Genomic DNA, 12,956 nt, shown 5'->3' with positions numbered 1-12,956 from the left:
TTTAATAGTAAAAAAATGACGCCAAGTATTAAAAAGTGCAACCTTGTTTTTAATAATATTTATTATATTTTTCCCTCTAATTATTTATTCTGTTTCTTTGGAAAAATATAAAATCATATCAATTTAATCAAGCCAAGTACTAGTGATATTTGTTTTTTATTATTTGGATTACAAATTTAGAAAAAAAAACTCAAGCTTTTGAACAAAAATTTGGCGTGCGCACCAGTATTCAAATTTTTGCTATTTTACGTTCTTGTTTTTCTAGCTTCTCCCAATCCTCTCATTGTTCAAAATAGACCGAAGTATACACCCAAGTAAACCATGTACACTGATTTCTCGAATTTGGCTATTTTACATTCTTCTTATTGCTCTTGCTCCTTCCAATCCAAATAAGTTCGGTAAGGATGCTTTCCATTACCCTGTATCGGAGGCAAATTGAAAGAAACTTTAATTCGCCGATTAAAACAAGTTTATTAGTTTTTTTTGGATATTCAAACTTCTGCTTATATTTGAAGGGAGTTTTTTTTTATCATATAATATTTGGTTACTTTCGTTTTTACTATACTATATTTTGAATTTAACTTTCATTTTTCTGAATTTAACGTTCATTTAAATAAAATAGAAAGCTTAATAAAATCGCTGCTAGCACAGGCCTATGAAGAGTTTATTTATAGAAATTATTTTGAACACTTATTAGTTTGAAAAACCATGCACGTCAAGTTTTTGTTCAAAAGCTTGAGTTTTTTTTCTAAATTTGTAATCCAAATAATAATTTTTATGGGGATATCATTTCTTTTTGAATTGGGCAATACAAACATAAACATATTTAACAAACATCAAGTTGTATAATACTAGACCATTGTCATTAATTCAATCAAGTTCATGACTCAATAGGTTAATGAGGATGGTCAATGGGGAAAGTCATGATGGAATGATGAATTTGATCATAATCGATCAAATAAATTATGCTTCAGTGGAATCTAGAGCGAAATAAAAACCATATTGAAAAAATCATATATTATAAAATTGGTGGAAGAATTAAAAAGAAAGTTATGAACACTCATATTATATATAAAGTTGATATTGACATGGCTTCAGAAACATTCTTAATAGTACTGATAAATAACCATCAGACAGAACCTTACTTATGTCCTCGGTTATTTCAGATACGTTCATTTAAATTGTAAACATGCTGAACTTACGCCCGTCTGTCTCTAAGATATTAAAGTTCCCGAAACGATGGATTTTAAATCACTAACGTTACATATCTCAGGATCAACTGGACGCATTTACTTGCAACAAAGACCAATGGAAAGGGAAAAATTAAAAAAAAATCGTCACCAATTTTCAAGTTTTTTCATGAAATGGTTTGTTTGTGAGAGCCGTTTGAAAATTCTGTGACGTCATAAAACCGGCATATTCGCGTATATAAGAATAGTCGGAGGGTTCGCGCTAGCTTTTCTTTTGCGCTGCAGTTTTTCCTTTTAATACTTGGCGTCAAGCCGCTACCGCGTCTCTTGATAGGCTTGTCTAGGCTAGATAATACAAACAGCGTATCTGTACTCGAGATTAGTTAATTTCCCCTAACTTGTAAAGTTGAAGTGGTCACCGTTGGTAGAAGATTGATCCGGTGAAAAAAAAACGGAAGTCCAACTACATTATGAGATGATAGGATTTGGTTTAGCAGTTTTAACCGGTTGACTGGTATTGGATCATATATGTACAAAAAAAAGTCGGGCCCATTCTGGTTTTGTATCATATGTGTACATATTGAAATAACTTTATCAATTTTCAACCGATTTGGACAAAAATTGGTATACAATGGTTTTTTGGGTCGCTGAGTCGATTTTTGTACTTAATTTTTACCTCACTACCCTTGGAAATGGGGAAAATCGAAGGTTGAGGATGAAATTTTTCGTTTTTTCAATGAATTTTCATGCTATATGACATGAAAATTTTTAGTTTTTTATCACACTGGACTCTTTCATCGAAATCAAACAAAATTCGCTAGTCCCAAAAATGTGAAAAACAAGGGTTCAGGGTGAAATTTGTTAATTTTTCACTGCGAAAATTTTATGCTTTATCACATGAAAATGGAATCAGCAACCTCGAAAACCCTCGGAAATAAAATATCGTGATTTTCGGTAACATATTGGCTCGTACCAGTTTTGGCACAAAAACTGGAAAAAAGCTCACCAGTCAACCGATTAAAAATTAGGAACCATAATTTCACGATCACAAATTTTTTTCACTATACCTCCATTTTTACTTTCTGCTACCCCTCCTCCGCGGGAGAATGCGTTGCCCTCATCGTGTCTACAATCGTGTTTAGCGATCATAATTTGCGTCGTATTAACAAAATAAAATATCCACTACCTCATCAAATGTATATTAATTCCGATGAGCAAGAAGTCTCTCTCTCGTTCTCGCTCTCTCTCTCTCGGTTTCGGTTAAACACGTAGTCTGCTGAATAGTCGATCGGAAATAAGAATTTTGAATTAATTTCCATTTTTTATCTCCAAACTGATATTACAACTTATATAATAATACAACTAATAAAATATCGAAATATCGACCGTTCTACAATTTGATTTGTTGATATATTGAACCCTACCCGTTCTGTATTCGTGATTTTTCGTGGTTCTGCTGGGTCATGGCACGCGGTGATGCGGAGTTTAAGATGAGACCGATTTCTCGTGTTATAAACCTTCGGAACCTGTGGAGTCGTTCTGTATACGCGTTTTTATGTATTCGCAGTTTTTCGCATTTTTTCGCGGGGTGACAATGTAGTAGACGGATTATTTGGGATAGTCAAATTAAAATTTTATTCGCCTTTATTCGGGGGGCTCCGCCCCCTCCACCCCCGTTGCCCGTGTTGGCATTCTATATGCCTATCGTATAAATGAGTTTGTTTATCTAAGCTCCAAGATTACTACTCAGGAGGATTCGAGCTCCAATTCCAAGAATTTATCCCGATAAGCAAATTTTCACCCATGGAAAGGGAACGGAAAGTTTATTCAAAATATATATATTGTTGAAGAAAATTTTCGATCCTGAAATTGCACCCTCTAATTTTCACAACTGCATTTCAACCCTTTTCCCAATGTTATACCAAACTAATTTTTTCATCATACCAAGCGCCATACATCACATTATCATGTCTCACTGTTATTTTTTTCATCCGACTAATTTCCAAAAAATGGCGGCCACTTCAGCTTCACGAGTCAGGGGAAATCGACCAATCTCGAGTAAAGATACACGGCCGTCTTGACTCGCTCTGCCTACTAAATTTCTTTTAAATACTTGGCGTCAAGACGCTGCCGCGTCTTTAGATAGGAAATTATTTAAATAAAATTATGATTCTAGTTCCAACGATAGCCGTTCATGTTGTGAACAACATATCCAAATTTCAAGTGATTCGGTTGAATAGTTTTTTTGTTTTCACCCCCGCCGTGCCGAAAAAAGTCGTTTCGAGATAAATGAGATTAAAGTTTGAGATAAGGAGCGCGCGGACCGCTCTCTACCTGGTTAATGGCCTGTGGAAGCAATAATATTGTGAATTTCCGCATGAAAATTTCACAGTATATTCTTAAGATACTGTACTTTCGAAATATCGAAAAAAAAATGATTTTTTGAAATTTCTAGACCACCGGGTCCCCTTAAAACGTTCGCATTCGAACTCTACGCTACTGAGGCGTCGCACATCATGGCGGCAAGCAACCCTCTGATTCGCTGAGCAATAGAATTTTAAACTGTTAAAATTCTATTGCTTCTCATTTAAAAACTATTGCACCGACAAAAAAGCGCGTTTGCAGTTTTTCTTAAAATTGCGTCCCGAACACGCCAGTAACGGATTTTCCACTAATTCTGAGATTTCAAAAAATTTGTATAGCTTATTTAAGTGTTAATGAAGATTATGCAAAAACAATGAGATTGATTATTTCGATGGTTTGCTTGTAAAACATTATTGAAAAAGCCGTAAAAAAACAGCCGAGAAACTAGAGGACCCCCTTAAGTTCGCATTCGTAGTCTCTCGAATCTTAAATCAAAAAATATACTGATAGTCAAATGGACAGAGATCAGCTCTAGTTCCGGTAGCGGAACGAGCAAGACCCTGATAACCATCGACATTAACAACCAAAATATAAAATTAAAGTAAACGAAAGGAGGAGTTGAAATGAAAAATACGTTCGAAATCTTGTGAATGTTTGGAATTGAATAAAAGTTTGAAATTTTATGAACATTGCAATAAAATTAAAATAAAAAATTTTTAAATGTTTCAAATAAACTCAAAGAGAAACGTTACATTTTTGGTATTTCGATAAATTATTGATAATAATTCACCAACTGATTGCAACGAAGACTCAAAAAAATTCGGAATATATTCGACATTGATCGTTGAATTGAAATTGTCGAAAAATGATAATCTTTAAAAATCATTTGTATTGTTATAATTTAACTATAATATAAAATAATATAAAATAAATATTTTACTATTATTATTATCATTATTATTAATTGAATTGATTAATCAAGTAAATATTTTAAGGTAAATATATCGAATCCGGGCTGCAGCTCAAAACTGCACCAAATTTTTTTTGAGCATTCGTTATCAATAAACAATAGTGTAACATGTAATTTTAATGAGGAGAAAGACCACTAACGACATAAAAAACATATTCATAACAATATTCAAAACGTATACATCAAAATACGATAATACACAAAATTCTGCACGATGTACGAGTGGAATGATAGAGCATGTTGGAATAGTCGAAATGTAGAAACGTAAACATTGGAAAAAAAATGCTGTCTTGTCCAATGTAAACACTGGAAGCAAGCAAGTAAATTTGTTATAACAGTATCTACTTTTACTTAAATCTGTATAACTTCAATTTATATAACAAGTTGTACAATTTACTTCGCTTTTTTTTACACCATGATTTTGTAAAAATATAATACTTTCATTTCAAATTTGAAATCGTATTATAGCATCGGTAAGTGAAACGATACACTCGTCACAATTCATCGTCTCGTAGATACTGTCATAACAAATTTACTTGCCTGCTTCCAGTGTCTACATTGGACAAGACAGCATTTTTTTTCCAATGTTTACGTTTCTACATTTCGACTATTCCAACATGCTCTATCATTCCACTCGTACATCGTGCAGAATTTTGTGTATTATCGTGTTTTGATATATACGTTTTGAATATCGTTATGAATATGTTTTTTATGACGTCAGAGGTCTTCCTCCTCATTAAAATTACATGTTACACTATTGTTTATTGATAACGAATGCTCAAAAAAAATTTGGTGCAGTTTCGAGCTGCAGCCTGGATTCGACATAATTACCTATAATCTAAAATAACTATAAGAATAAAATATAATTATAATTTGATGGAAATGAAAAAGAGAAACTCGAATGAATAGAGACCCAGAAAAATCGTTCTCATGTAAGAAACAAAGTCCAATAATTGTTTTCCAACTTAGAAATATTACTTCACGATAAACAAAAGCCAATTGGGCGTCCTTGGCGTTTCTATCGAATGTAAGCACGAAATTGCTTATTTTCGTTGAATGATTTTTCAGTTATAAGATATATATCAAGGGCAGTAATGACTGTTGATAGTGAGATTATCGTCGACTTAAACTATTCGACGGACACGAGGCTGTTAACGTTTTTTTAATGGCTCTCATACTTGAGAACTTGGCCGCCATTGGGTAATTCAAGTATCTCGGAGACTCTGAGCACGAGAGGGGCGGATGTAGCCGGGAATAATACGTCAGTTAATAGCGCGCCTTTCACCAGTCCACACCATATTTTGTCCCATCTTTATATCCTCAAAAAAAAAACAATTCTGCTCCGGGTAAAAAAGTTTCGTTTGATTAATTTTTGAATAATTTTCCTTATTTTTTTTTCGTGATCAATATTTTCGGGAGTTTGATTTCTGCCAAGAAACTATACACAATCATCGAGTTCGAACAGTTCGAATAATTCGATCGTTTATTAATTTTCGAGCAAGTTCGAATGAGTTAATCGTTTCGACGCTGTGAAGTTCGACTTCGATGCGAATGGCACTAGAAAATAGTATTTTTTATCGTTTTTACTGTACTTTTAAAAATCGTGTTTACATCGACGAGATAATCGCAGCTTTCGGCGTCATTTTTATTTCCTCTTTTAAGACTTCTCTGTTGAACTCGACACTCTCCACTCAAATCGCCAATCGTTGCGTTGATTGAGCTAAACCTGTTAAAATGTTTATTCTTCTCTCCAACGACTATATTGATTGAAAAAATGATCGAATTTCAGGTGGAAATGTGAGCGTGTTTTCAGTACACAAACCTCGTGACTAAGAAAAAAACATATTTGAATTTCACACCCGAAAATTTGTGTATTTTTTCACACGATACTTGTGAAAAATTAAATCCGATTCGTTGCTCGGGCTAATTTGTGAGCAGAGTCAAAAATACGGAATGGCTTGTCCCGTGGGAAATGGAACGTAAGTAAATTATTTATAATCATTACCCTAAATGCATTCGAATACATTCAAGCCAGTTTATTATATTTTCGACAATATTTTCGCATTCAAAAATTTTTCTTTCTCGACTGTAATCCACAATTTTTTTACCTTCTTGGAGAAATTTTTTTCGCCGGAAATTTCGGAAAAACGCGTCTAAGAGATTTCGCACAACGAATATTGAATGGTAATCGGTATTTTTTACAAATTCGTACAAAAAAAAGAGCCGATCATTGCCATGCTTTCTTATCAACTTGAACTCGAAAACAGCTGAACAAAAATAATGTAATCAGCGTCTGTAACTCGATTGTGAAACGAATTGGCAGTATTCTAAATTTTTAAGGAGATAAAAACAAATCTTGCATGCCCTAAATACGTGATAGCCTGGATCAGTCTACGATCGTTGTAAGAACGAGGAATTAAAAGGGTTCGTTTCAGGGATCTTGGCAACTCTGGCCTATTATTCAGTAAAGTTGATTCCAATTAAGGTATTCTTTTCGCATGAGCGTATTTTTTGGTAGCGCTAATTCGAGCACTCGATATTAATTTGTACTTATTGCTAACCTCTGAGAAGTCGCGATTGTACAGAAAAAGTTTTTGTCAGGAATTTACAATTATTTAGTATATAAATTATTGATAGAAATTTAGTGATGGCTCTTGAAGTTTTAATTCTTTATTAAATGTTCGATAACCCGACCTGAAACTTGGCCAATCTATACGCATGCACTTTTAGTTTACTGTTATTTAAAACCAGTTATTCGTAGAATATTCGAGTTCGTGAAAGAAACGCCTTAAGGAGGGTGGATCACGAAATGAAAATAATCAAAATTTGATAAAATTTGGTGATAACATTCTTTGGAATCGAGTATACAAATACAATTTTTTTCAATTTTTTTTTTACCACGTGGTTATCGAATAATTGAGCATTAAATCGAAGTTCTTATGCGCGAGATGTATAACTGTATATGTGTAAACTCTATGCTTGTACACGTGAGCTTTAATGTTCAATCACTCGAGAGCTATGTGGTAGAAAAATCTAAAAATATTCATATTGTCTTATGTATTTTTAAAGAATACATTTACCAAATTTTATTAAATTCTTATCATTTTGAAATTCTTAATATTTTTAACATGGTTTAGCATGGCAACATTGTATCGTCGCGATCCACCCTCCTTAACGAATTAACGAATTGTGAGAAGGAAAACTGTTCAGCTCGAGATTTGATCGACTTTGACTAAATCTGATGAAATTTAACGAAATTTGTGTCTCCTTGAATGGAAATTTCATCACACTTTCTGTCAGTTTTCTCCCTTCACTATTTCGGAAGTCTCGGTCCGTTGGAAGCAGATGACGCAGGGGGCAATGAGTAAAGAAAAAAAAATGAGTCAATGAAAAGATCTTTTTTTTGTAAGAATTTAACGAGCTTGGAGAAGCGTCTAATCTACGTATGACCGAGGTTGAAGGCGTCGATGGAGTTCAAAAACGATAATCTCTCGCTACCTCTCTCGACCCGAGCGAACTGATTTTACAAATACACTCAATTTAACTAACTTTTGTTGGATCAACGACTCGTTGACAGCGCAATTTAATTCGTTGATTCAACAAAACTTTTGTCGATGCAACGACGTTTTTTGTGTCGCAGTGATCAGAACTCATTCGAGTCCCAATTTTTGTTGCACTAACGAATTTTATTAAAATTCCCGCGAGTTTTTCATCCAACCATAATTTTGTTGCTCCAACAAACTTTTATTCTCGGTGTCTTGTCACACGAAATTCCCTGTTCCGGGGCTACAGTAGGCCAGTGCTTAACGTGCTTCGTTAAGACTCGAAGCTCGCCTGCCCCACCAAACAAACCCTGCCAGCTGACCAGCTGGCTAGTGTTTCCCCCACCATTTGCAGGAGCAAATGAGAAAATGAAACGGCATTTCGTGTGCGAAAAGCTGCCTGTTTTGGACGTTGCAAAAAATAGTTGACAGCTTCTTTTATTCATTTTTAGAGAGGAACTTGCGCAGGCGGGTGATCAGCTGACCGAAGGTCCAGGCCGTGGACTCTTGTACGGCGAATATCTGAAACTCGACAAAATTCTATCAGCACAAACGCTGGTCAGTGCGGAATATGATAAAGAAGTTCACGACGAGCATCTTTTCATCGTGACTCATCAAGGTTTGTACAAATGTCAAGAAATTCTTTGTGCAAGTGGCTCAATAAAATTTGCTCATATTCATTTTTCTTTTGGTGAATTATTTGATCTTTGAGAAATTCGAAGGTGCAGAAAAATGATTGAATATTAATGAAAACTTGTCAAAAGCGTACGAGCTGTGGTTCAAGCAAATCATTTACGAGCTCGACTCTGTGAGACGTTTGTTCGACACGGAAGTGGAGGATTACAGCAGATCGGATTCTTGCGATGGGAGCTCGTCGAGCTCGAAGGGAACTGGGGCCCATCCGCGTCTCGACGAGACGAGAACTCTGGAAATCCTCAAGAGGCTAAACCGCATTGTTCTCATACTGAAAGTAAGTGAATACGACTTAAAAACTGTCATTTTATGAACGAGTGGCAAGCTGTGGATGCGAAAAAATTACAAACATTTTTCTCAGTCGTATCAATAATAAAGTGACGCACACGAGAAATGAAGAAATGGATTCATCGATGATAACTCACGTCGAGTCGGATGACCGCAAAATTTTAAATCCGTTTAACTCATGGGTCACAAAAATCGAAGGCGTCAACATTGACCACTTCGATCCTCTCGAGATAACAACTTTGCAATGTTTTTTCTCCCGATAAGGGTTATCAATCGTTCAGATAAGAAATGCACATGGCAACTCGCGCTATTTTTTTGGCGTTGAGCCACCTGCTTCGTCACTGAGCGATGATCAGTTTTATTTATAATTGATGATAGGAAAAAAATGATTTTTTAATTTGAAAGTTAACAATTTTTTTCACGACATAAACAATAAATTTGAGAAATAAATGTTTATCTTTCTAATCTGAATTCCACTTCGAGCCGATGATTAAGATTAGAATAAAAATGATCCGTGACGAGAAAGACGAGGTAAAAAATCGGTCCCCCTCGCCCAAGAAACGAGAATCGAAGCAGCTTGATAGATTTCGACGAGACGTTCGAATGCGAATGACAATGACAGTGATGGAGTGCTGAAGGGTTGAACGAACCCTACGATTACAACAAGCCAATTAGCGAAGAAAAAAGAAGGAAGAAAAAGCAAAGATCAAACTCGCGAAAAAATCGAACCGTCGAAATAATTTGGGAGCCGAAAAAGCTGGGGAGAAAAGGCAAAGAAACAAAAATAAAAAGTCGAGGGAGCAGAATGTGCCAAAGGGGAAGCAGCGAAAAGAGAAAGGGAAAATAAAAAAAAAAGAGCTCAAAAGACAGATCGAGACAGAAATCCATTGCACAGAATTTGTTTAGGGGTGTACAAAGCTTACGCTCGGCCAAAGGGTTGCGACTCTCCCTGTTAAACCTACGGGAGTGTTGCATTACCGTCGGGGTCGTAATTCGATTTGTTACGACTCCGGTTTCTCCAATAACGCCCCAACCAAACCGGAGGAAGCAAACAGAGAGACGAACAAAAATAAACAATAGCTTAAATGTGAAAATCCAAAAATTCAATGACAAAGGAATTACCATGGTTTCCTAACAGCAAATCAAATATAGTTAGAGCCTTAAAAAAATCACTGGAAATCAAATTAATAAAATTCAAATGGAAATAGAAATCATGAAAACTATCCAAACAACGAACCACAGAAATGAAACTCGACGAGCGAGATCACATTTCTTTTACATTTTAATTCAAAAAATGATATTTTTCAATCAAATGGCAATGAATTGAAACTCCGTGAACAGATCAAATCAGAAAGTGTCTTTTTTTTACGTAATGTAAATCAAATTACAAAAAGTTTTTAAAATTTCCAAAATTCTTAAATTCTTTTCAAGTTTTTCCAGAATTTTTCAAATCTTCCAAAAATTTTGATACACGTTTTTTTTTTAATATAAATTAGAATCTGTTTCGTGTAGAACATTCAATAATTGTGGTGTGCAATTAAATTTGTCGATTTTATTTTATGGTTTGGGATGGATGACTCACTGGTATTCCATTTAGCGATGATTGCATTTGGTTTGCTTAATAAATCAGGTCGAAAGGGTTTATACGTTTCAGTCTTCTTGTTTCATTGGTTCGATCGAGAAGTTTGTGAGCCAGTGCAATTTGAATGTTTTTCGAGTCTTTGTGTGCATCTCCTGCTGTGTGGATTTGACATGTGTTGTTTTCAGGTCATCCTGTAGAGTTTTATTGTTCACATGGTACACGACGTATTTGCGATTAATTCTTAGAGTTTTCGATTGGAATCCCTGTAATATTTCTATGTAGATTTGCTGGAAGTTCCCCATAGCATACGTCCATGTTGGTTTGATTATTGCTTTGTAGAAGAGAATTTTATTTTCTATTGAATACACGTCTATTAAATTATAAAATGCTGAGAGAAATCACATTTTCTGTTGTTTTCCCATATCTTCTTGTGATTCATTTTCCCCAAGTCCTTCATGATTTATATTTAAGGTACATCATGCCCGTAGAATCGTACTTTATGGGTGTCTAAATTGGTTCGATTTTTACTACCTAATTAAAGATATTATCACTTCAAATTAATGTCAGAGTTATTAATTCAAAATAGTAAAAAAAATTTTGTCAACTTATTTTTTAACTTGTTCATTAATTGAACGAGGATCTATCAGTGCAAAGGGAAAACACAATGGGAAATGGATCAAGAAAAAGGTATTAACAAAAAGACAGAAGGCAAGAAAAGACAGGAGAAAGACAAGAATGGTCCAAGCCAAAAAGAAACAAAATGCTGAAATAAGGAAATGCGAGGTTACGAGTGCTGTATCTTTATTACTAGTACGACAATTGTACAACTAGTACAACTAGTAACAATTGTACAAAAAAAAACAGAATCAAAATTTTCTCAATGTTTTGAAATTTTTTATTTTTTTATTTCGAGGAACATCGAACGATTATAAATTTCTAAATTTTATACGATTTTGGAATTAAAATGATTTTTTTTCATTATTGAGACTCCAGTCGGTTTTCGTACGTGGGCTGCCAAGTTTTGGAAATCAATGGGAAACAGGCATTGTGGGAACGAGCAGGATAACAAATAACATTACAACATGTAAAACAGCAGCAACGGATATGTGAAAATTGAAGGAGACGATGTGTGTAAATTAATATCACGATACGATATGCGATACGATTTGGCGAACGCACAAGCCACAGTGACATACGCAACGTACAAAGTACCTCTCGTCTTATGTGTCCGTAAAAGTTGGGTGAACTCCAATTGACGCCCTTGTTATACCGCAATGCATCGTTCCAAAGAATCCACAGGTGCGGTCGACGAACGAGATCACCTCTCTTTCTAGAGCTCTCTCAACCTTCCTCTCTCATCCAAGTATCAACTTCCTTCAAAAATACACCATTCATTATATTATTTTATTCCCACGCGCAGTATTACAACTTTACCAATATTACGATCGCCATCAAAAATTCATTGTAAAAGCTCCGTATTTTATGCCACTTTTTCACGACCTACGAGCTTTCAGTTATTCATTTCAATGAAAAAATCGAAATATTCATTGTCATCTCAAATTCAATATTTTATTCTAGATTCACGGCTCATTTTGTTTTTTTGTTTTTTTTTTTTTCATTTTTTAATGAAAAATATTAATTTTTTATATGTTAAGGAAGAAAACCACATTAGGAGACTGTTTGACACTGATTTTTCGAGATTTTCTTTCACTGGGAAGAATTAATTAGAATTTAATCAAATTTTGACATCATTTCATTCATGTTGCCAACAGTTTTTGGGAATTTTTTTGAATAATTCCGACCAAATATGACAAAGTTACGCTGTAATGTTTGCTGAAGGTTGAGAGTACAGATCTCCACAATTGCGTGCAGTGTAGCCATTCCGATTTTCATTTGAAATCACAAAGATTTTGATCTCAGGTGGAAATATCATGAAAATAAATAATTTTTCAGGCGTTGGAACAATTTACTTCGATTTTCACGATTTCTTCTCTAATTATGCAAAGAAAATTGCCCTTAAAATCATGATAATCGTCTCACAAGTTGGTTCATACAATTCGTAATTTTATAAAGAATCATACTTTTTGATTTAGGCTGCACGCAATTTTGAAAAAAGTCATTTCGAGATAAACGCGTTTGAAAAATAAATTCTCGGAAAATAGAAACTCAAGGAAGTTAACAATAATTAACAATTCTCAACGATTAATCTGCGGATCCAGCACCATGCAGTAATCCTTTTTCTTCCTCACAGACTTCGTTTTGCGCAAGACTACCTCAAGCATTGCTTCGCCCTATCTCCGCTCGAGCCTGTACCCGATGTGCACTCA

The 12,956-nt window shown here is 34.7% G+C and overlaps 1 protein-coding gene across 3 annotated transcripts in view; it reads left to right on the top strand.

Moving 5' to 3' along the window:
• The window catches only part of vermilion (Tryptophan 2,3-dioxygenase vermilion), a 32,696-nt gene that overhangs the window by 17,017 nt on the left and 2,723 nt on the right, over positions 1-12,956 (top strand). For 2 of the 3 annotated variants that reach the window (XM_043434044.1, XR_006262899.1), the window contains 3 exons: positions 6,314-6,503; positions 8,519-8,685; positions 8,831-9,036. In XM_043434044.1, the coding sequence (XP_043289979.1) occupies positions 6,478-6,503; positions 8,519-8,685; positions 8,831-9,036 (399 nt within the window). In that variant the 5' untranslated portion in view covers positions 6,314-6,477. Of the gene's footprint in view, positions 1-5,745; positions 5,871-6,313; positions 6,504-8,518; positions 8,686-8,830; positions 9,037-12,956 lie in introns of those variants that run through there. The other variant, XM_043434043.1, reaches the window with a different exon arrangement.

Source organism: Venturia canescens, chromosome 1 (genome assembly GCF_019457755.1).
Source record: "Venturia canescens isolate UGA chromosome 1, ASM1945775v1, whole genome shotgun sequence".
In the NCBI taxonomy this organism is placed as follows: Eukaryota; Metazoa; Arthropoda; class Insecta; order Hymenoptera; family Ichneumonidae; genus Venturia; species Venturia canescens.
This window is presented reverse-complemented; position numbering and strand designations above follow the sequence as displayed.